This window comes from Urocitellus parryii, chromosome 14 (assembly GCF_045843805.1).
Source record: "Urocitellus parryii isolate mUroPar1 chromosome 14, mUroPar1.hap1, whole genome shotgun sequence".
Lineage (NCBI taxonomy): Eukaryota > Metazoa > Chordata > Mammalia > Rodentia > Sciuridae > Urocitellus > Urocitellus parryii.
This window is the reverse complement of record NC_135544.1, coordinates 16,181,656-16,208,006: the sequence shown is the minus strand read 5'-3', so window position 1 is coordinate 16,208,006 and position 26,351 is coordinate 16,181,656. Positions and strand designations below refer to the sequence as shown.

Below are 26,351 nucleotides of genomic sequence, written 5' to 3'. Positions count from 1 at the left end.
AAATACTTAGGGAAGACACCTTATGCCAATTTCAAATATAAAAATCAGAGATTTTTGGAATCCTAAAAAAACTGACAAAAACATGTTAAAAACAACTCTCCTCGGGGCTGAGGTGGTGGCTCAGTGGTAGAGTGCTCGCCTAGCATGCAGAAGGCACTGGGTTCGATCCTTGGCACCACATAAAAACAAACTAATGTATCCACCTAAAGCTAAAGATACATAAATAAATAAATATTAAAAAAACACAACTCTCCTCAAATATGTTTCTCTATTTAAATATTCTTATTTCTTAAATTTATCTTGAGAAAAGGTGATTGATTATTCAACTGTATATAATTTCTTTAGTTACAGTTTGGTGCTCTGAACATTAACAAGAATCCTTTATATGTTCCACTCCTACTCCCGTCTAACATGTCTTCCTAAATTATAGAGGCCAGAAAACTATATAAACTATATTTCTCAGATTCCTTTGCAGTTAAGGTTTATACATCACTAAAACACCCAATCAGAATATAACAGTTCTTCCCAATCAGATGCAATAACCTGAGTCTTTCATTTGGAACTTCATCACATGGGAAGGGAAGAAGATGTGTTTTTATGGAAGGTAGCATGTGTGCCACTAGCTTGGAGTTAGTAACCTAGGTTGTGGCTTCCTCATTATGCAATTTCCTGAGTCTGGCCCAGGCAGCAGCAATTAGATGGTCCAGGTCCCTAGTATGGTTTAGGGGTGTACTTCTAGAAGATGAAATAATTACTGGTTTAAAACTACCTTGAGTGGACTGTGTTGCTTGCAGTCAAGAACTGAACAATTCACATTTTAACAGTTAATGTTTCCTTTAGCATAATCATTTATCTGTTTTCTACAGTTTCATTTGTTTTTCAATTGATTTTCTAAACTGAAGCAATATCCCTAGTATATAATTATATGCTATTAAAAAGCCAAACTACCATGGTATTGTTTTTAAATACATCTGTAATTTTATTATAAAACCATTCTTTTGGCATTAGTTGGTTACAGTGAAAGCAAGATACTGTGAGTGTAGCATAGCAGCTCTAATGTAACAGCTGTATTCCCCTGCTTACTGAACCAAAATTTAAGTTACCTCAAATCCATTACATACAAGTTATCTACAGTCTTTACTGATACAAATCCTTTAGGGAAGAGTTGATGCTAAGGGATTAGAGTAAATGTTGGTAAGACTACAAAAGTGGTAGTTCCTTTATAGGACATTTTTTTCTCCCCCCTCCCCTCCAATTACTTTACTTTAAAAAGAATCAAATTTCTTAGAGCTAATCTGAATAGCAGCAGCACCCAAAGAACATCACACTTAGTTATTGTTAAAAAGCAATACCTGTGCAATGCATATTTAGGCCACAGGTAAGGGAATGATCGATCTAGTTTCAAATTCCTCATTAGAATCCCTTAAAAAAATAAAAGCATTCCATCAAGTTCTTCTGGATGGTGTTATTGCTGTACATTTGTTGGGAGGTCACTTTCTCTGCTGTGTTTGCTTTGAAGGGATCTTCCAATATATCTCCAATATTCTTTTCTTATAGTGTCCTTTTCTTTAGCTAGGATTTCACATAACTAAAAATAAAAAATAAAAATTTATTAAAGTAAATAAGCCTTTGAAACAACACAATTTAACTCTGTTCACGGTCAAATGGACACACTGTAGAGTTACATACTATATACTATGTTCACCATTGACAAAGATGTTGCCCTAAACCAGAAATAACCCTACACTGAATTCTGAATACCTATGTTGAAAAGGGGCATGAATATTACTGGTAATGGGTACAGCCAATTCTGAGATGCCTAAGAGAAAAATACTGAGTCACACCAGCTTACCTCTAATGCTTTATTAAGAATGTCCTCTTTGTTGTCACATTGGTTTTCTAGCATATCTTCATAGATATCCACAAGAAAGGCAATTAGGTAGGGGGAACTGTGACTTGGTTGTAAATCAAGTAATTGACTTAACAGGTTAGGATATTTGGAAAGACCACGATCCTGCAAAATCCTGAAAGAAAATAATACTTGATTCTGAGAAGAACAAAAACAACAGAAAGATCAAAGAGAAACACAGCAAGAAAGAAGACTTATTTTGAATAAATGACGCTGAAACAAAATGAAAATTTTAAATTATGTGAGTTTTATCGTGGATAGTTAGAAGCTGAGTAAAATTAGTTTAAAAAAATAATAAAGTTCAGAGCGGCAGGTGGCAAGCCTTGTTCCCAGTGCCCGCAGAGACATGGCTGCACCAAGAGAAGATGGTGGGCTGGAACAGCGCCACCACTGCCAGCATGTGGGGGAGCCCTTCATCAGCTACTGCGTCTACTTCAACCACTAGAGGATGAGCAACCCCAACTTAACAGGCTGTGGGAACATGAATATGAGAAAGGTGTGGACCATCAGACAAATGCAACTGCTGTGTGTAGACAGCCACAGCAGTTGCTAAGTGTTACAGCAAACTCTTCCACCAGCAGTGTTCCAGATGCTTCTGACTAAGTTCCCAACAATTAAGAGAATTTTAAGTGCTCAGAGCTTGGCTGAAGATGATGTGGAATGAAAAACAAATGTCAACATAATAAAATCTGTTAAGATTTTTAAAATTCATAACTTGAAAGTTGAGCAGCTCTGGGTAAATAAAGGCAAATGTGCTTCTTATAGATTGTCCCACAATTAAGACTACCAATGTTAATGTTTGTTTTGTATAGATCCATTTATTTGTTTTATTTATTTTTTCCCAGTGAAAAGTGCATTTTGACAGAGCTTTTCATTTTATATACACTAAGAGTTTCCAAAATATCACAGATTTCATTTATTCCTAAGATATGTAGTTAAAGTGTATGCAAGACATAATGTTTCTTGGGCTAAAAACACCCAGTTCTCAGTTTAAAATGATAGGCAAAAAAGTGTGGGAGACAGCACATGTTTTAAGTTAGTACATTTTACTATAAATCAGAAAATTTTATAGAAACTATTATTTGCGAAAACAGCATTAAAATCTTCAAGAGATCAAAAAAAAAGTTTAAAAGTAATCATGTATAATGTGAATATGCACCTTATTAAATTAAAGCAGAAAATAAATCATCTTTTAAGTGAAGAGAGATGGAGAAATGTCCCTGTTTCTTCTTGAGATGGTTCCTCATCTCTTTAACTCCTCAGGGACTATAGGTCCCAACTCCCAACATATCTCTAAATGTGTCTGGATTCCAAACTGTGCTCTTTGGGACCAGTTTCCTTAAAGGCCTTAAATTCAACAGTAAGCCTGGCTATGTCAGTATCAGACAAGTGAAATGTTTCTGTTAAGATTTATAATTGGAAACCTTTAGCAACTAAAGCAGAAATGCTGGCCACCCATCTGTGTAATCTGTAAAAAGTCCTCTGTGCTTTATTGTAATCCTGAGCTGGGCAGAACCTAAGTGTCTGTATTCTAATTTTTCACAAAAACCCTAGAGGATTCATAAATATAATTTAATATGCATTACTTTCCAGGCATGGTGGTATACGTCTGTAATCCCAGACACCTGGGAGGCTGAGGCAGGAGAATCACAAGTTCCAGGCCAGCCTCAACAAGTCAGCAAGGACCTAAGCAACTTAGGGAGATCCTGTCTCAAAATAAAAAGGACTGAGGATGTGGCTCAGTGGTTAAGCATCCTGGGTTCAATTGCCAGTATCAAAAAAAAAAAAAAAAAAAAAAAAATTGGTATGTGCTTAGGAGGTGAAGAGAAGAAATGTAGAGGGCACAGTTCTTGGGAATTGCCAAAATTACCATTATGCTTCTGCTCTTAGATTCAAAAAAAGAAAAATTCTTTAGTTTCCTTTTAAATAAAATCTAATTAGAAGAGCTGGATGTGGTGGTGCATGACTATAATTCCAGCAGCTCAGGAGGTTGAGGCAGGAGGATCACAAGTTCAAAGCCAGTCTCAGCAACTTAATAAAGCTCTAAGCAACTTAGCAAGACCCAATCTCAAAATAAAAATTTTTTAAAAGGGCTGGGGATATGGCTCAGTGGTTAAGAGCCCCTGGGTTCAATCCCCAGTACCAAAAAAAAAAAAAAAAAAAAATAAGAAAATCTAATTAGGTATACATTCCATGATACATATATTAGCAGCTTTTATTTATATATGTGTGTGTGTGTGTGTGTGTGTGTGTGTGTGTGTGTGTGTGGTGTATCTCCAGCAAAAAATAACTTCTTACCCTTTCAAATAGTTCCATGCACTTTCATTATGTGGTACAAGTTTGATCATTTCCAGAGTGTATCTGTAAGAAAAGAACCCACAAATGAGTGTGTAATTTTAAAAGAGCAGTGCAACAATCAGATACAATTTGAACAAATATGACAAAACCTAGGAAAGTGTTTTTGCTGTGTCAGACTCCACATACATCTCTTTCAACTGGCCTTGCCACCGCTCTAGCTCATATCTAAATTAGAGAACCCCCAAAACTGCAATTGTCCACTCAAGATAGTTCCTCCCTCCCATATTTCTTGTCTAATTCCGAGGAATAACACTTAACTGACATAAAGCTTTAATTCACATCAAGAAAGAAAATTAATATGAAAGATATTTTTTTCTGTTTGAAGGAAAGGTGGAGACTTTCTTTTTAATGGTAAAACAATCCAGGAAAAAAAGTCAAACATCAATTTATGCCTGTTAAGTCCTCAGTCACTGAAAAAGGGTAATTAACATAATCTTAGAAGCCATAATTAAAAGTAGGGTAGAAATAATACAAAGAATAAAAATTAAACAACATGTACATATTCCTTACCTTTCAAAATAAAATTACTATTAAACTATAATGTGATTTCACAGTCAAAATGGATACTCCCTACTCCTTTCTCTTCTCTTTACCCTGATTATTAAATACAATTCAGATGCAACTGCCACAAATTCTAAGGAATCTACAAAACTATGCTTCACATGAGCAAAGAACTGACTAAAGCTTAGTGATCTTGTTCTTGCTTTGGGGCTATTACAATAGGAATTTTTTCACAGGAGTAACAAACTCATTTAACATTATGAAAAGATTTTTCTAACCACCCTGACATGACCTAACCTTTTCAGTTATTTGGAATATTGTGTCTGTGTAGGTCTTAGCTGGTCCTAGTAGAAGATTCTTAATTTCACTTTGGCAATGTACACTAATGTGTCATCTATTTTAATGGTGAAAACATGAACTTTAAGGTCAGACTACCTACCTGTAAATCCTACTTACAGAATTACTTGAAAACTCAAGTTCTTCATGAGTATCTCTGAGACTTGTTATGAGAACTAAATACGAATTTACGGTGTACAGTAAATGTTAGATAAATCCTATAATTATCAGGTGAGCATCCTTAATCTGAAAACCCAAAATCCAAAATGCTCCAAAATCTGAAAATTTTTGAGTTTTGACATGATACCACATAGTCAAAATACAGGTGCACTAAAAATATGTATAATATTATATTCAGGCTATGTGTATAAAACACATATGAAACATAAATTAATTCTGTGTTTAGATTTGAGTTCTATCTCCCACATATCTGATCATATCTATATATATATATCTATATATCTAAATATATATATATATATATATATATATATATATATATATATATATATGTGTGTGTAAACATTCCAAAAATCTGAAATGTTTCTGGTCCCAAGTATTCTGCATAAAAGATACCTAACCTATGGTACTAGTAGACCATTATTCACATGGAAACAATGGCCACGATACAGTTAGTGAAAAAAATCAATGCCTATATGTCACCGTCTAGGTTGCAAATGTTATTTATAAATCCATGTATAAATGTATATAATTATAGCTCATTCTAGAGAGTGGCAGGAAGGAGGAAAAAGAATAAGAGATTTTGATTTTAATTTTTTATTATATAATTCAGTATATTTTTCCCCTGATAACTATACTGCATAGGAAAAAAAAATGAATGGAAAAAAACTGAGGAACACAATCAGGTACACCTATCTATAAAGTTAAAAATATACTTAATAAACTATAAATTCTAGAAGTATGGCTACTATCAATATTTAAAATATTTGTTCTACACATCCTGAGGGAAAAACAAACTTTAAATATAGAAAGCTCTTACATTCTTGACTGATTATTTCTGTTTCTATCTAATAACAGATGACTAGTGATCTGCCTCTAAAGGCTAAAAGACTTGCATTTTCCAAACTTCATATTCAATTTTTCTTTTTTGTACTGGGGACTGAACCCTAGGGCACTAAACCCAGGGGCACTTTACCAATGAGCTATATCCCCAGTCCTTTTTAATTTTGAGTCATGGTCTCACTAACTTGCTTAGGACCTCACTAAATTGCTAAGGTTGTCCTTGAACTTACAATCCTTCTGCCTCAACCTCTCTGTAATCACTGGGATTACAGAAGTGAGCCAGTCACATTCAATTTTTAATGAAGTTGGGGCTGGGGTTGTGGCTCTGTGGTAGAGCGCTCGCACAGCACATGCGAGGCCCTGGGTTCGATCCTCAGCACCACATAAAAATAAATGAATAAAGATAATGTGTCCAACTAAAAAAATAAAAATAAAAAAAAATTTAATGAAGTAAGACATAGCAAATTAGGAATATACAATATTTGAAATCCATTCTCAATTGGATCAATTCAAGATAAAATAACCTGAAGCATTCTATTTTTTGGCAAGAAATCCAATGCAAAGAGAAATACATGGAATAGCCAGGTGCAGTGGCAATTCCAGAAGAACTTGCTTTGATGCTGGAAATGTTCTTTATCTATGTTGTCAAGTACAGTAGTCACTAGCTACATGTGGGTACCTGAAATAATGTGACTACTGCAACTGAGGAACTATTTTTTTGTTGTGTGTTTTTTTTTTTATGTGTGTGTATGTGCCAAGGATTGAACTCAGGGGCACTTAAACACTGAGGCACATCCCCAGCCCTTTTTTTGTATCTTATTTAGAGAAAGGGTCTCATTGAGTTTATTAGGGCCTCACTAAGTTGCTGAGACTGGCTTTGAACTCACAATCCTCCTGCCTCAACCTCCTGAGCCACTGGGATTTCAGGTGTGCACTACCGTGCCAGGCAAGGAAGTATATTTTAAATTTTGTGGTATTGTAGTTAATTTAAATTTAAATAGCTTTATGTTACTAGTAGTTACATACTGGACAGTGCAGCTTCAGATGGAAGAGAGGTAGGTCTGAAAGCCTGGAGCAGAGAGTGAATGGAGGATACTGGACTAAAGCCTTTTAAAACACACACACACACACACACACACACACACACACACACACACACACACACACATATATGGGCTAGGGACTAGGGATATAGTTCAGTGGTAAAGAATATATGATGCCTTGGGTTTAATCTTCAACACTAAAAAGAAAAAAAATATATGCCACTGTAACCCTTATATAGAAAAGATAAGAGAGGAGTTAGCTGCCTTAAACTGAGAAAAAAAAAAAAATGGGTCAAGGGAGATTACAGGCAGATGTGCTATAAATCTGCTCTTCCCAACAATAATTAAAAGAACTTTTGTAATTAAAATTTTACTATGAGCTCATCAAGCTTTAAAAACAATATCCACATTCAGGGGCTGGGATTGTGCTCAGTAGCAGAGCACTTGCCTCGCACATGTGAGGCACTGGGTTTGATACTCAGCATCACATAAAATTAAACAAACAAAATAAAGATATTGTGTCCATGTATAACTAAAACAAATTTTTTTTAAAAAAATCCACATTCAGATTGTCAAATACAGGGAGACAAAATGGCAAATTAGACCAGAAAAAAATGACGATTGCTATTTATACACATAATACACAAATTCAGGACAATTCAGAAATTTCTAGTTCTTATAATAGCTTTTTGTATAGAAGCTCTCAAATGAGGATGAATTTTTGCTCCAATAAGGACACTAGGCAATGTCTAGAGAAATTTTTGTTGAAAGCCAGGAGTGCTACGAAATATCCCACAGTATAAAAGATAACCAAGACTGAACTGGTCCAGAACCCTATAATACAGTAACATGGCATCTGGAAATTATTATCAAAAATGCAACAGATTTAATGAGATAGTTGTAAAATAAAGTTTCCTGGACACTATAAAATCTGATTTATTTCCAATCTTTAGTAGCAACGATATTTCAAAAAACCTCAGACACTAAACACAGAAGCATACTACATTATTTGTAAATTTATCACTGTATGTTTCATCTTTCTATTCTGTCCAATTTTACTTCCATGATTATAGGATCTGGGGCAGTCTTGGTCTTTGATTTATTCCCAATGCCTGAAACATAGTAGGCATGCAGATTTTTAATGAATGAGCAAGTAAAGGACATTACTTACTGGACTTCTCTTTCCAATACAGCACGATCACTGTAGCCAGTGGTATTAGAAATGACAAAGTATCTTTGGTTCCAGACAGAGTTATTTCTCACATCTTCTTTTAGAAGTTGGTCTACATACTGCAGCTCATTATCCCAAAGTTTAAATTCCTAGAAGAAAGTTGTTTAAAAACACAATTAGAAATGTCCCATTATTTGTAAATATTAAAAACAAAACATCACGCAGGGTATGGTGATGCACACCTGTAATTCCAGCTATGGGAGAGGCTGAGGTAGGAATATCACAAGTTCAAGGCAAGCCTGAACAACATACAAGATCCTCACACCACCAAAAAAATAAGTAAAAATAAAACATGAGTAAAGCTAAAAAGGTGGAACTGAAGAAAAAGGATTTACCACGTATGTAGAGAGAGGGAACAGTCACAGGTCAAGGAAACAGAGGGGAATAAAAAAACTGGGGCTGGGGTTGTGGCTCAACAATAGAGCGCTTGCCTAGCATGTACGAGGCGCTGGGTTCGATCCTCAGCCCCACATAAAAATAAATAAAATAAAGGTATTGTGTCCAACTACTACTAAAAAAATCATTAAAAAAAATGTACAGGGGCTGTGGCTATAGCTCAGTGGTAAAGCGCTTCCCTCACATGTGTGAGGCCCTAGGTTCAATCCTCAGCACCACATAAAAATAAATAGATACTGTGTGTTCATATACAGCTTAAAAAAAAATGCACAAGCAACAATTGAAGGATATTTTGGAGTCTTTCTCATGGAAATCTTTCATAATTTCAGTAAGAAACACACTGGCTAATGTGGCTTTTCAAAGATATTGATAATATTCTACTTCTCAGGTTGTTATGGTAATAGATAGGGATGTGTATAACATGCACTTTTATATGATTACAAATTTCAATAAGACTTTTATAAAATATATAATTAATTAAATTTGAAGTTAAAATTTCTCAGTAAAAAATATTTAGTAAAATGCTCTGGTTATAATGAATAGAACATGAAATAGCAATCCCTGGAAAAAATTTATAGGAAACAATAAAATTGTTTGCTAAAATAAATACAATGTCTAGTGTGAAAGTTGTAACTATTTTATTTAGAATTTAGCATAAATTTAACAGAGGGGTAGATATACAATAAGTAACAGTTATGATAAGACCATATTCTGAAATTTATATATGCAAAAACCTTAATACATGCTCTTGATATATTAACATTTTACTAATTTTGATGCTCAATTTGCTAACAAATATAAGAGGTAATGAGAATTCAATCTGAAATGTGTTAACTGTTTATCAGTTTACTATTATTATTCTTTAATATGAACCTATTCACTAACCAACTCAGAGATTATAAAGATTAACCACCATGAAGAACATCACATTTTAATTAAGTATCTTAACAGTTCTTTATTATGTTGTGTGTAATGATCTACATGTGTGCTTTGGCTTGGAAATTTAATTAGCCTCTAATACTAATTTTAATTATTTAAGTTAAAAAATAAAATTCTGAAAAATACTATAAAAAGAAAGGTAATACCTGAATGACCCATTGTCGATGCTGCCAGGCATGATAATTCTTTGCATCCTGGTTAAGAATATCAGCAATAAATTCAAGCTCCTGAGATGGATCTTTTAGCCATTCTACTAAAACTCGCCTATGGTGCCTGAAACCCAGAGAAGGGAGAGAAATTTTGTGTTAATTTATCCAAGCTAACAAATCATCTACATGGGTTATACTAGGTGATGTGGAAACACACTCAAGAAACAAATATTCATATCTAATTAAAGACACTACTAGAGAGAAAATCTAATATAAAAGAAATGAGAAAATTTTCAGAACACTAAGCAAGGGTTGAGAAATATAAAGCAGTAATTTGTGTATAAAATTAGATACGTAAGGCTTAAAGATGGAAGTAAACCTGGAAGTACAGTTATCTTTTGACAATCACAAATTCTGTTTTTAGAATTTAGAAACAAGCCAGGTGCAGTGGTACATGCCTGTAATGGGCTCCAAAGTCTGAGGCTGGAGAATCTCGAGTTCAAAGCCAGCCTCAGCAAAAGCAAAGTGCTAAGCAACCCTGTCTCTAAACAAAATACAAAATAGGGCTTGGGATGCTCCTGAGTTCAAGCCCCGGTATCAAAAAAAAAAAAAAAGACATTACAAGAGGGCTGGGGTTGTGGCTCAACAGTAGAGCACTCGCCTAGCATGAGTAAGGACTTGGGTTCGATCCTCAGCACCACGTAAAAATAAAGGTATTGTACCCAACTACAACTAAAAAAAAAAAAAGAAACAAAAAAAGACATTACAGGAGAGACTAGAAGAAATGTGATACTATTTTATGAAATATAATTTTAAATAGTTTATCAGTTTTCCCTAAATTCAAAATGCCACCATTTAAGCAACTTTTCACTCCACCAGTTAGTACAATGAAATTCAATTCTACCCTGGAGAATAAATAGCTACAAGTTGCAAGTCTGTCAAAACAGGAGTTTCTATACTAGGATAAGACTAAGAGTTTTATATTAGGCTCCATTTTTACAATTTCCTTAAGCTAAAACAGTTACAGAAATCTATAAGTGAAAATTTCTAAAATTTACTCTGAGGACTAGAAGTATAGCTCAGTGGTAGAGTCTAACCTGTGAGGCCCTGGGTTCAATCCCTCGTACAAAAAAAAAAAAAAAAAAATCACTGTGGCAATGGCTGCCACATCTGCAAATATATTACATATTCCTTTTTTTTTTGGGGGGGGGTGCGGGTACCAGGGATTGAACTCAGGGGCATTCAACCACTGAACCACATCCCCAGCACTGTATTTTATTTAGAGACAGGGTCTCACTGAGTTGCTTAACGCCTCAATTTTTTTTTTTTTTTTAATATTTATTTTTTAGTTCTCGGCGGACACAACATCTTTGTTGGTATGTGGTGCTGAGGATTGAACCCGGGCCGCACGCATGCCAGGCGAGCGCGCTACCGCTTGAGCCACATCTCCAGCCCTTAACGCCTCAATTTTGCTGAGGCTGGCTTTGAACTCGTGATCCCCCTGCCTCAGCTTCCCAAGCTGCGGGGATTACAGGTGTGCGCCACCACACCCAGCTGAATTACATACTCTTTTTTTTTTCTAATATTCTTTCAGTTAAAGATGGACACACAATATCTTTGTTGATTATTTATTTGTTATGTGGTGCTAAAGTCCAGTGCCTCACACGTGTTAAGCAAACACTCTGCCATGAGCTACAGTCCCAGCCCCTGAATTACATACTCTTTAAATGAATGAACATATGTGAACTATATCTCAAAATTGATTTTTTAAAAAATCTACTGTATTCATTATATTAATGTGAACAGGAGTTACAGAAAAAAAGTTACAATTAAGCATTAGTGCTTAATTGGTGACCTACTCTAAACACACTGAAAATTTTAAAATTTATCTTACAGAATATTAAGAAGGCAAGATAATCAAGGAGAAAATCCTCTTAAAGAGAAAGATTACTGAACTTATTTTAGAAATCTTTCAAGTCAGTGAACACTAGAAAGCGTTTTACTTTTCAGGTTCCTGGTGAATTCTATAATTTAAGAAAAAGTTAAGAATTAGATCCTTCAGTATATCAAAGTGACTGCTCAGAACAAAATATCAAGATGTTCTCTCTGATATTCAAGATTTAACGACTATTAAACACAGGGAATTAGTTTATAGCATAATATCTCACAGTGGTAATTTAATAAAAAGTTATCAACTTATTACTTCACTCTACTAGTTATAATGGAAACAAGTAGAGTGGGCAATTTAAAATGTATCAAAACTAAGCTCCGTGCAGTGGCACACGCCTATAATTATCGTTACTTGGGAGGCTGATGCAGGAGGAATACAAATTCAAGGCCAGCCTCAGCAATTTATCAAGGCCCTAAGCAATTTAGCAAGACCCTGTCTCATGAAAAAATAAAAAGAGCTGCGGATATGGCTCAGCGCTCCTGGGTTCAATCCCCAGTACAAAAACAAAACAACAACAACAACAAAAAAATTAAAACATTATTGAGTTTTCAATAGCAATTAGTTGCTTTAGGTGGGTCAGTGTTCTGCTTTTCAGAAAAAATGGTTGTTAAGGTGTTAATGGCAGTGTTTGCAGTACCCAGGAAAAGAAAAAAGTTTTTTTTTTTCTTTTTAGCCAAAAACTAAATTATATTGAGAATGCCTGATATCTGAATTTTATAGCAACACTGTTTTTATATAAAAACACCTTAACATAAAACAAAACCGCAAGGTACATTAATTCTCTAGCTAAACTCTTTTTTCTCAATAAAACAATTATTTTATAATGTAACTTCTTAGGAATTCAAAAATCTAGTTAAAAAAAAAAAAGCTTCAGAGGTCAATTTGTTTACAAATAGAAATCTGTACAAAAGCTACCCTACCATGTGTCAAATAATACTGAGTTATTCGCTGTTGGGTCTATTATGTTCTAATTCTTTGAAAATTAATCAGCTATATACATGTTAGATGATTCATGTTAATATTTGGGCAGAATATTCCTCAGCTGGGCCACAAAACACATGGAATTATACAAAGTTCCATGAATAAGCTGCTTTCCCATACTTCTACTAAGAATATTTTCCTTGCCTCAGAGGTTTTTCTTCAGAAGTCTTCCTTAAATCTTGACATAAGGATAGTGTGGTGTGTGTGTGTAGGACATTATGCCAAGAGAAGATAAAATGGTGGCAACTTCATTTTGGAGTTGAGAAGACAGGTATACTAAGCAGGCAGTTCGTGGCACAGAAAGTGGAAAGAGCTCAGGCTGGAGTTGTGTCTCCACAACTCCACATGCGTGAGGCACTGGGTTTAATTCTCAGCACTATATACAAATAAACAAAATAAAGGTCCATCCACAAGAAAGTGGAAAGAGCTCTTGGTAGTATGCCATGCTGCCTCTTCTACTTCAGCATAATTTCTTTACTGCCACACCACAATCATAACAGCAGCAACAATAGCTACCATTCATAGGCTTCACACTAGAGACTGGGCACCATTCAAATTATCTTTCTTATTTATTCTTTGTGCCCCTGCTCCATGACTCCTCCCTTTTCCCCTATTGTGTTCCACTACTCCCATCCTAACAATCTCCATACTCTTATCTTTGCATATGCTGAAAAATTCTACCATTATATTTTTTTGCATTGCTTTATAAAGTAACTTATATTATTATTTGCTTTCCCTATTAGACTGTGTCTTGGTCATCTTTGTATACTCAGCACTAGTACAAAGCCTTTGTATACTCAGCACTAATACAAAGCCTGTGAATAAACAAATGAATAAAAGATTAAATATTAGAAAGTCATTTTATAATACACCAAACAGAAAGCTTTTTTTTCAGTACTGAGGATGGAATCCAGGGCCTTGCGCATGCTCAGCAAGCTTTCCACCACTGAGCTATATCCAGAATTCTAGAAAACATTTTTCAGATATTTTTACTCACATTTTTTCTCATTAGCAGCAACTGCACAGTGATTCTGAAATTTCAAATAATAATAACAGCTAAACATTTGAATGTTAATTGTGGAGCAGACACCATTTTGATCACTCAACATAGTTCTCATTTAATCCTTGTGTTAGCTTCTTTTCACTGTAAAAAAATACCTGAGAAAATCAACTCGAAGGGAAGATTTATTTTGGCTTATGGTTTCAGTAAATGGCCACCTGGCTCTGTTGATTGTGGGCCTCTAGTGAGGCAGAATATCATGGAAAAAGGGCACAGTAGAGCAAAACCAGCAAGGAGCTGGGGCAGGATGGGGACAAGATGTAGTCTCCAAGGGCACTTCCCCTAGGACCTTTTCCCCCAAGTAGGCCCCATCTCCCACAGTTTTCATCCCCTTCCAATAGTCCACTCACCTATGAATCCATCACTGGCATTAGAGCCCTAATGATCTAATCACTTCCAAAAGCCCCACCTCTGAACTTTGAAGACCAAGTATTCAACACATGAGCCTTTTGGGAACATTCTAGATCAAAATCCAAACAATCCTCCTAACAATCCTGTGGGGCAGGTAACATTAGCCCCAATGTAAAGTTCTAAATTATAAAGAAGCTTAGGATGATATTCAGTGGTAGAACACTTGCCTAGCATGTACAAGGGCCTGGGGGTTGATCCCCAGGAGGGCAAAAAATAAGTAAATACAAGAAAAAAATCCTTTACTATATCATCATCTACTGGCAGAACCTATGCATAATAACATTTCTATCTTACCAAACTTGATAGTTTTTGGGCTGTTCCTCAATTATTGCAGTGATGTAGTTCATTTCCTCATGTAGATCCTTTTGAAGTGACTTTAAGAGAACTCTCCGAAAATGCCTACAGCAAACATCAAGCATAGAAAGTCTCATTACTCCAATTAAGTTGCCTATCAACAGTATGAAATAAAGCTAAAAGAACAATACGGTTAAGACAAATTTTTGTCAGTTATTTTATATAACAAATAATTTTTAATTTAAGTGCACAAATCGTCAATATTCATACAACTATCTGGTAACTGGATGAATCAAGCATTTAAAGTAAAAAAGAGTAAAAGGCAACAAATATGATAGAAAAAAAGTAGATTTTGGAACCTTAAGAATTGAAAAGGCAACTAAATTCTATTTTCAGGTAATACTCTGATTACATGTGTTATATAATACAAAAAGCAAAGACATTTCTTTCCTTATATAGAAAAGTTAGCTCATGTAGGTTATATTAGTCATATAATAATTAATTCCATTATAAACATTATCAAATATTCTATTTCTAGAACCACCATCAAAATGTTTGTAATTAATTTCAGATTATTAAAAAAACTTAAAAGTGAAGCAAATATAATTTCTGAAATTAAAGAGAAAGTGGAGTCAACTCATTTTTTTGAAATTCTCTATGGACAGTACTGGTCTAATCTTAGTAAACTAATTTTCAAAAATTTGCAACTCAATATATATTAAGAGACAAATAGTTCAGAACTTACTTTAAAAGTTATCTTTTAAATTGAAATGCAAAATATGAGATTACAGCATTTTTCTCTTACTATTATTAAAGAAAATTGTCTTTTTTTTTTAAGAGAGAGAATTTTTTAATATTTATTTTTTAGTTTTCGGTGAACACAACATCTTTATTTATTTATTTTTAAAATTTTTATGTGGTGCTGAGGATCAAACCCAGCGCCCCGTGCATGCCAGGCAAGCGTGCTATTGCTTGAGCCACATCCCCAGCCCAAGAAAATTGTCTTAATAGAGCATATAAATGCAAACACTTGGTTAATATGGGTAATGAACTCAGGTATAGTGCGTTTAAAAAAACAGCAAATAAATTTCTTAGGAAAATTTAAGATGCATTCTAAGTTCCTTTGTGCCATATAGTCAGTAATTTCTTAAAATTTAAGAAAGTACATATTAAAGCCATAAAATAATGGAATATCCTACTGAGGACTTCAGTTAAACATGGTAGACTAAATAGGTTTACTCTTATTCCCTAAATAAAACCCCACTAAAATGATATTAAAGCAATACAGAAGATATAAATCCACAAGGAGAAATGGTGCAAAGGGTTACCACAGCAAGTATAAGAGATAAAGAAAATTATAGAAAATGTAAGCAAACAGACAAGTTTTTAACTGACTTAGAAAAGCAATGTAGGCCAGGCACAGTGGTACATGCCTATAATTCTGGCTACTTCAGAGGCTTAGGCAGGAGGGTCACAAGTTCAAGTCTAATCCAGGCAACTTAAAGAAAATCACAAAATAAAATAAAAATGGCTGGGGATGTTATTCAGTGCTAAGCACACAGGAAACTCTGGATTTATGCCAAGTACTGAGGAGCAGGTGGGGGCAGGAGGAATCATATAAACCTGTCAACAGTAGTGGAAACCTTAATAAAGTTTCAAAAATTGAAGGTACTGGTTTTTTTCCAAAACTGGGAGTCAAGAGTGAGGCTAAAAAATACAGCAAGGTCTAGAGAAACATTCTTAGCAGCCACAATCCTTCCCTTCACCTTGATCAGAAAGGTGACATCTCCTGACCTGAGCAGGAAACAATTTTAATTTTCTAGAAAAACCTAAAGCAGAAACTGATACTAGGTACATTCAAAGAAGGGTGAGGTAAAGAATGGAAATAAATACATTTAAAATGTTAATATACAAAACTGAAAAAAATTAAAACAAGATAAAATAAAGAATAGATAAGGGCTGGGGCTGTAGCTCAGCAGTAGAGCGCTTGCCTAGCATGTAAGAGGCACTGGGTTCGATCCTCAGCACCACATAAAAATAAACAAATAAAATAAAGGCATTCTGTCCATCTACAACTTCAAAAAAATTTTAAACAAAAGAATAGATTTTTTAAAAAATGTTGAAATTGTCTAACAGGCTGATTTGTCCGTCCGTCCCCCCCCCCCCCGCAAAAAAAAGAAGAAAAAGGAAAACAAAGTTGATACACTAAACAGTGAAACTTTCCTAACATATTTCCCTGCCTGATCCCCCAGAATTGTGGCAGGCAAATGTTTTTCTTAGACAATAAATCAGATGGATCCTCTTTGGAGAAACACACTAAGAAAAAGACTTAAAAAAAATATTGAGCCTGGCATGGTGACACATGCTTGTAATCCCAGGAGCTTGGGAGGCTAAGGCCAGGAAAATCTTGAGTTCAAAGCTAGCCTCAGCAACTCAGCAAGACCTGTCTCTAAATAAAATACAAAAAGGGCTGAGGATGTGATTCAGTGGTTGAGTGCCCCTGAGTTCAATCCTTGGTACAAAAAAAAAAACAAAATACTGATATACAAAAGTTTCAAAACAGCCACATCCCCATCTCGGTAACTTTATAACTGATAAATCATGCCACGCATAGGGGTTCCAATCAGGCTTTTTCCTTTCTCCATTATGAGTATAAAAGGAGAACCAAGAATTACCAATCATTTATAGAAAAACTTTTATATGAAAGAGACTAAAACAACAGATGGGGGGCTGGGGATGTGGCTCAAGCGGTAGCGCGCTTGCCTGGCATGCGTGCAGCCCGGGTTCGATCCTTAGCACCACATACCAGCAAAGATGTTGTGTCCGCCGATAACTAAAAAATAAATATTAAAATTAAAAAAAAAAACAGATGGAAAGATATTTCATTCGTGGAATCAAAAAGCAAGATGATGTCTTTTCTTAAATATTAAGGAAAAAAGCTCTGAGAAATTAAAAATGAGTGCAAAAATATTTAAAAATCAATAGAAGAGTTAGAAGATAAAACTGAAGGAATATCATAAAAGTAAATTTAAAAAAAAAAAGGAATAAAAATAAAGAAAATACAATCTAGGAGGTACAACATGTAACTAAAAGTCATTCCAAAGACAGAAAACAGAGAAGAAATTATTTAAAGAACATACAAAAATTCCTAGAACTTAAAAAAGAGAAAAAGGTTCAAATAAAGAAATGGGAATCTTCACCTGAACCACAGAGGCAAAAGAAATGGGAAAGCAGTTGTAAAATTCTTCTTAGGGAAAATGATTTTGAATGTAGAATTCTACTAATAAAGCTGAAGGAAGATTTTAAGATTTCTAATGTATAATCTCCAACACTGTTGACCACACATCCATCCATAAGTTTTCTTCTAGTCAAGTATGCCTTCTACAATATGAGAAAGTAAAGCTAGCAATTTGGCTCAGTGATAGAGTGCTTACCCAGGAAGTGCTAAGGCCCTGGATTCAATTCCCAGCACCGCAAAAAAAAAAAAAAAAAAAAAAAACCAAAAAACTCAGAACTTTGTTTTTAAAATGAGAAAGTAAGTCAAGGAAGAGAAAGATGTGGGATTTGGAAAATAGAAGACTACACAGATGAAAGAGCTAAAGACTCCATTTGTAGCACCCAAACAAATGAAGGGGGGAAAAATGGAATGCAAGGATTACCTGTTATATTCAATAATAATAAAACATTTACATAAATTAGAATGTCTGGGAGATGAATTACTTATTGGTACAAAGAAAATCAGACCAAACAAAAAAGGCTATTTGTTAAGGGATATGTGAATATACTATGAAATGTGGTTCAGCATGAACTAGGAACTGATAATTAATTTGTGATGAAGGGAAGAAAGTAGTACATGAACACTCCATCTTCAAGGAACGAATAGATATCATCTAAAATGTTTTAAAATGTAAAAAATAAAAATAACAGCAAACCATATTATCTAACATACAGAAATTAAGTAGAGAAATAACAAGTGGGCACAGTGGCATGAGCCTATAATCTCAGTTGCTCAGGAGACTGAGACAGGAAAATCACAAGTTCAAGGCCAATCTGGGCAACATAGCAAGATCTTGTCTCCAAACAAAAGAAAAGCAAAACAAGAGCATAGGTGCTGCTTCTGGGGAATGGGACCCTGGTCGTGGGAAGAAATAGGGAAGAGATTTTTCTCCCTTCAACTTCTGACTTTTACACCCATATGTGAATTATTATTTTGATAGAAACTAAAATTCAGTTAAATAAAGAAAAGTCATTTGAACTAAAACCTGAGAAATGTAAGCAGAAAATATCTCAAAGTTGTGTATTACTTACCACACCGTATAATTGGCGGCATTTAACTCAATAGCATCCTGGGTAAGCTTAAAAGCTCGTTCACTTCTTTCATCACGCTGTAGAACAGCTCGGAAATAATCATAAACATCTCTAACTGGAGATAGAACACACAACTGCATTAGGACTACCTTTCTTATTTAAAATTAACACTATAACATAAAAGCTGTTGTACTTACATAGAAAGACATTTTATTTGCATATGTAACATTTATATCAGTAAGTGAAATAGAATCAAATGACTGTGACTGCCACTCCAACAATACTGTGTCACAGTCAACATACAAGCTACACAGGTCTAACCATGCTTATTATTTATATGCACTTAAACGGGTTAATGCCAAACTGCAAATCTCCTTAAGATTTTACGTAAAATTAAAAGTAGTATTCAAATACATTCACATAGCTGTTTTTCTTATTTTATTTTGATCAGATTCTTAACTGAAAAAATATATAGTAAAATGGCAGAAAACTCAAGAGTATAAAAGGTTCACATTAAATTTCCATTCCACTAAATTCCCAGTCCTCCTCTCCAGAAACCACTGTTAACTGATTGTAATATATCCTGCCAAATATATGCTAAGCATATACAATTGTATATTTCATTCCATCCTTCAGTTTTTACAACAACGAGATCATAGCACACTCAACACTTTGGCCCTTGCTTTTTTCATGCATGTATTATTACAGATTGTATAAACTAGTATAAACTTCTATGGGAAATTATTTGGTAATATCTATTAAAAATCAAAACTTACATATTCAATGATTCAAGAAATTGAGTTCTAGGAAGTTTTTTCTTATAAATACTCTTATATGTGCAAAGTAGGACAGAAAATGCGGATAATCTGGGAACTCATGACCTGTGAGTAGCATTTACAATAGAGAAGAGTCTTATAGAACTATGTCCTTGACCTGTGGTGTGTGTGCTAACTCTAGGAATTAATGTTAGAACTGAAGGAAATTGTAGGACATCTAGTTAGTGTCTACTGAGAATTAAAGAACTGCCTGGTGTGGAAAACCATTTGGTGTCAGACTATAACCATCACACTGAAAGTATCAGATAAGAATATGCACAATTATAGCTCTTTATAAAGTATAAGATACACAAAGATTACCTGCTTCTAAACAGTATCTTTTGGGGGAGAAGGGGCACCAGGGATAGAACCCAGGATCAAGTACTAAGGCATATTCCCAAACCTATTTATTTATTTATTTATTTTAATTTTAAAACAGGGCCTTGCCAAGTTGCCTATGGTGGCTGCTCACTTGCAATCTTTCTGTCTCAGCCTCCTGAGTACTTAGGAGCACAGATGACTTTTAAACACTAACTTTAAAAAACTAAATTTAATCCAGGCACACTGACACACGCCTATAATCCCAGCTACTGGGGAGACTGAGGCGGGGAATCACAAATTCAAAGCAAGGCTCAACAACTTAATAAGACCCCATCTCACAACAAGAAAAAAAGGATTAGAGATGTAGCTCAGTGGTATAGATGCTTGCATAGCATGCGTGCAGCCATGGGTCCAATCCCTAATAATTCAGAAAAAAAAGAAATTTTAATTTATAATAAAATGATTATTATAACATGTTAACTTGATATAATTAACTGGGTGACCAATAGGTAACACAGCTCTAGCACCTTAGGTTTCTATGTAAGTAAAGCAAAAGCCAATTCAATGTAAATAGCAAAATAAAACCGAAGCCTAATCAATCAGAAATTGCTGACTAACCTCTAACTAAATAGAATCTCATACTCATTAAGTTTTTTCTGTAGCTTTCATTTTATATTAAATATTCTTTTGCTGGACAATAATCCCAACCACTCAGGAAACTGAGGCAAGTGGAGGCCAGCCTCAGCAATTTAGCAAGACTGTCTTAAATAAAAAAATAAAAAGAACCAGGGATGTAGCTTAGTGGTGAAGCATTTCAATCCCTAGTACTGAAAAAATAAATAAGTAAGCAAACAAAAATATTTAAATAATTTAAAAATTATAAACTTTGCTGGACACAGTGGTACATGCCTATAATCCCAGCGACTCAAGAAGCTGACGCAGGAGGACCACAAATTCAAAGCCAGCCTCAGCAACTTAGTGAGGCCCTAAGCAACTTAGTGAGGCCCTAAACAACTTAGTGAGTTCCTGACTCAAAAAATAAAAAGGCTGGGGATGTGGCTCAGTGATTGAGTGTCCCTGGACTCATTCCCTGGTACCAAAAATAAACAATATATTGTCCTACTCAAAGTTTCCAAAACAACTTTTTTCCATGCAATTGTTTCTGATATCTGTCCATAATAGATCTAAAACTTTTTAATATTATGTAGTATTTGATTATATGACAAAAGTTTTATTTTTATCTAAAAGATATACAGGTAGTTTCTAATACCCTGCTTTTTCAAAAAAAATGTTGCAAATTTTAACAGCAAATATACATGGTGTTTACTGTGAATCAGACACTGCTCTATTATTTATGTGAATAATTCACTCAATCTATAGTTTCTACCACTGGCCTCTACAGTGGTCCAGGGAGTTTACAAAGAGTGGCCCAGGGAGTTTACAATGAGTGGTCCAGGGAGTTCAAATAACTTGTTGAATGTTACAGAACTAGCAATATGGTGAAATCAGAATTTGAACCAGGTGGCCTGGCTAAAATCTACACTCTAAGCCTACCACATATCTTGCTGTGCCATGTGCCAAAGTGAATCCAGAATATATAATTAGAAGCAGTACTGCCAGGTTATAAGATCTAAAAATTTCCCATTTCAATAGCTATACCACAATGATTCTTAAAATGGCTAGCTGTATGAAATGTATGAATCTTAATAGTTTTAATTTTTGCCATTTCACTCATACGTAAAAAATTACATTCTCAATTTCCATATATTTTATTCCTAATAATGATGGATTTTTCCTGTTTAATGACTAGTGGAATTTCCTTTTCCATAAACTACCAGTTTATACCCTTTGTCCATTTTTGGGATTACCTTGTTAGTCTCCTTATCCTTTTGTAGGAATTCATTTTAATACTAATTATCAATCTTGTTTTCTACCATATAATCTTCTCCCACACTGCTGTTTGTTTTTTAACTTGTTCATGGATTCTTTTGTCATGTAACTTTAAATTTTGATGTTTATCTAGTAATTTTTTTAAGACGTTGATGGAGCTTTATTTTATTCATTTATTTATATGTGGTGCTGAGAATCAAACACAGGGCCTCATACATGCTAGGCAAGTGCTCTACCATGGAGCCACAAACCCAGCCGAACCCAGTAATTTTTGATAGGTCAAACCTATCTATATTTGTCCCTTGTGATTGCTAACTATGGCATATATAAGAATTTGAAGTACTGTCTACTCCACAATAGATTAATAATTTACTCCCAATACAAATGTATGATTTTATCAGTTTCCCCAACATTTTTGTTATAGGTAGTTATCAATCTGAAAAAGTATTTATATTTCTGATTATTAGTAATGCTGAAATTCTTCATAGATATTTCTATTTCTTCTAGTAAATTGTTTGTTCATATATCTCAAAATATGGAAATTTTGCATTTTTATATAATTATACATTTTTATCTTATCCTTAATGAATTATTTTACTTCTAGCCTAATAATAGAACTTTTAGAACTTTAGTTCATCTGTTATTTTCATATTCATTAAGATAGGAGATAGGAGCCAGGTATGGTGGCACATACCTGTAATCCCAGCAACTCAGGATGCTGAGGCAGGAAGATCAAAAATTCAAGGACAGTCTCAGCAATTGAGCAAGGCCCTAAACAACTTAGTGAGATCCTGTCTCAAAATAAAAAGTACAAAGGGCTGGGCTGTTACTCAGTGGGAAAGAACCCTTGGGTTAAATCCCCACTACCAAAAAAAAAAAAAAAAAAAAAAAGGCTATGAGATAGGGATATAATTCAACTTTTATCTACACACATAGCCTACTGTATCAAACTAATTTGATCAATCTATCTTTTTTATAAAGGTATGGAATGTATCCTATACTAAGTTTTCATATATTCTGGTAACTTACTTTTAGTCCTTATTTATCTCTTTATTTGTATACTAATCCCACATTAATTATTTAGTAGTACCTTTTAATATTTGATAGGACAAACCCCACACTACTATTCTTTCTTTTAAAATTTTTCTTGTCATTATTTCCTAATCAGCAAATAAATAAATATATGCTTTTTGTAAAAGAGGAAAGATCTTGGATAACAAAACTTTAAGTGAAAAAAAAATACCATACGCACACACAAAATTACAAAACCAGCATTCCATTTTATTCATTTACCCTTTCCTAGAACAACTAACAATTAACATTTGTATGACCTTCAATTTACAAAGCATTTTAACATTCATCATGGAAAGAATGACACTTTGTCAAAGAAAATAATCCATTCATTTTAATATCAGTAAACATATTCCAACTGAACCTAACATTCATTGTCAAAATATATTTAAAAATGCTGATGTTTCAGCAACCAAAGTTTTTTCTAAATAAAACAGTAACTCATTTGTTATCTAACACACAGATTAAATAGCAAATGAAAAGTACAATCACATAATAGCTATTATGTATTATAATGTAACATTCATCACTTAGGATATCTCCATTCTTTGGACAAAATAAAACTTTAAATTGCAAAAATAAATCACAAAAAAAACCCAAAAAAATCAACTCATCATAAGTAATTCAGATCCTTATTAGACAAAAACCTATCAATCATCTTGCTACATAGTTGTGAATTTGACACTGAAACAATGTTTGACTTATAGACCTTTTCCTAATAAAAATAAACTTACATTTTTCACTATAGATGATCTGGACCACTGGATTTGGGCCATCATTCTGTGGTACTGGATCTATATCAGCCCATTCTGCTCTGTCCCTGAAAACATACATTTTTTTTTTTTCAGTGATTACATTCAAACACATTAGAAGAACTGGCATTTTCAAAAATGGCAATAATCACACTTACATTAACACTAGTAACTTACAGAGATCTTACATTTAAAAAAGCTTATAAATCAACATTTTCAAATTTAGTTTTAGAAGTGGCAAAACATATTTTTGCAGCAAGTATACAATTTAGAAATCAATCTCATTGATCTAATAAGACTGGAATCAGTCAGCAATTTTTAAAATCTGAGTAATAATTTACTATAAATTGACCCCCTGCCCCATCCCACCCCTACCCCAGTACTGGGAATTGAACCCAGGGATTTTATTTTTTATGTTAAGACAGGGTCTCAGTAACTTGTTGAAGGTTGCTAAATTGCTAAGACTGGCCTCAAAATTGTGATTGTCCTACCTCCTGAGTCACTGGGATTATAAGGCTGCGGCCACTGCAGCCAGTCTGGACTGACATTTTAAAATCAAAGTAAACAATCTACTGTGTACTAGAGAGGTGGCCCTGATGGCCATTAAGGGAGCAGGTTCTAGGGCTAAGGATGTAGCAAAAGGTGAGAGCAGGTTCTGGAATCTAACAACTGCCTAAACTGGAATATCAGTTCTACTTCTTACTAGCTGTGTGGCCTTGAAAAAGTTACTTAATCTCTCTGGGACTCAGTTTCTTCATTAAAAAAACAGAGATAACATTATTAATCAATCTTAGAAAGCTATTTTGAGGATGAAATACTATGCTATTAAAACATGCACAATATATAATAAGTATTCAATGAATATTACTCTTTATCAAGCTAAAATAACAGTAGAGTGGCAACTATAGGTGCTTACAGAAATTTCAATGTGAATTGCCCTATGTGATCAAATTTATTTTAACTGTCTTTTACTTACATTCTCTTCCTTTCACCCTCTATTTCTTTCTTGCTTTATTTATTTTGGTACAAGGAATTGAATATGGTGGTGCTTTACCATTGAGCTACATTGCCAGCCCATTTTTTAACTTTTAAATTTGGAAACAGTTTCTCACTGTTTCGGAAAACTTGTTAAGTTTCTGAGGTTGGCCTCCTATATCAGCCTCTGGAGTGGGTGGTATTACAGGTGTGTGCCACTGTGCCTGGCTCTTTCACTCACTCTTTACCTCTCTATACTCATCAGCTATTTCACAGCAGAGATATGTGGCTTACAATCTTGAAATGGTGCCCCTCATACAGGAAGAAACACAGGAGAAACAATGACCTGAGATGTGAAACCTAGAATCTACGGGATAGCACGAGAAACATAAGACTGTCATTTAGGCACTGGGAAATTAGACAGTCATGTGAAGAAACTTGAGCATTTCACAATCCAAAGAGGAGGCTGAAGATTACAGGAACAAACCAATTTAAATTGGAAAATATTAGCTCCAACAAAAAAGAAAACTAGATAGTGACTTTCACTCATTCATAAAAACAAGGCAAATAAGCCATCTAATGGGTTTAGGTTGAACTACAGAAGACAGAAGGACTTTCTGATTGTTTCTGCAGCTTCCCAAGAACTAGGCAATCCACATTACTATCTGAACACAAGGAACAGATGGGGATTAGACTGGGTGTTGGCAGAGATCGGGAAAAGAGGCAAGAAAGTTACAGCAGTACCTTCATATTGCTAGTACAAGGGACCAGGAGTAGGAGATGCATATGAGAATTTAGGTAACAATTCTATTTTCACGCTCACGGCCTAACTCAGTTCCTGGAGACAGGAGGGGCAAAAATAATGGTTAAATGAAAAGGTCTCAGTCCTTGAAATTCTTATACCTTTTATTAATATGGCAGAACAAACCGCAGGAAGCCAGTACAGCTCGTTTTTAAAGAGAAAGCTGGCTCTTTATTAAATAATTATTTTCTTGGCATTCTATAAAAACCGCACCCTAACCCTTCCATTTTCATTATGGTCATTAACAGGATAACGTTCTGGGACTATAGAAGAGAGCGGGAAATTTCTTAAGTGTATGAATCATGACACCTAAAAGAGTGCTGTCCGGTGTTCTGTAGTTTCTACGTTTCATTCAAGCCTGCGGGAAGCCACAGAGACGTGCCTGGCGCCCGGACTCCGCAATGTCTCTCGGGGGTCAGCGCTGCCTCCGGGAAGCGGCAATCTGGGAAGGAGCGCGAGAGTCGCGGGCTGGCGCCAACCAACCAGCTACCTCTCGGCCTGCCAGCCCGCCGGGCCGCACAAACTTCGGCAGAACAGAGGCCGGAAGCTTGTACCGGGGCAGAATTTCCGCCGCGGCCCGGCTCGGGGGCGTTACCTGTACAGGACATAGGTGGGCGAGTCCAGGCTCAGAAACCCGTCGTCCATAGGGGACGCCACTGCTCCTCCGGCCTCGGCCGCCATCCCTTCTTCCTGCTGCTGCTGCTGGGATGGCGGTGGGTGCGGCTGCGGCGGGGGCTGCTCCGGCTGACCGGGCTCACCACCCTGTGTAGCCTCTCCGACCCCCTCGGCGGCCGCCATCTCTCCTCGGCCCGCTGCGGAGGTGGTGGCGGAGACC

At 35.1% G+C, this 26,351-nt stretch overlaps 1 protein-coding gene across 1 annotated transcript; it reads right to left on the bottom strand.

Moving 5' to 3' along the window:
* Nucleotides 1–940: 940 nt before the first annotated feature.
* On the bottom strand, nt 941–26,351 carry Fnta (farnesyltransferase, CAAX box, subunit alpha). Its single transcript, XM_077792584.1, has 9 exons — nt 26,112–26,351; nt 23,722–23,807; nt 18,891–19,005; nt 14,583–14,687; nt 9,883–10,009; nt 8,342–8,490; nt 4,208–4,270; nt 1,853–2,024; nt 941–1,588 (listed from the first exon to the last, which is right to left on the bottom strand). The coding sequence occupies exons 1-9, from the start codon at nt 26,312–26,314 to the stop codon at nt 1,466–1,468; spliced, it is 1,143 nt and encodes a 380-aa protein (XP_077648710.1). The 5' UTR covers nt 26,315–26,351; the 3' UTR covers nt 941–1,465.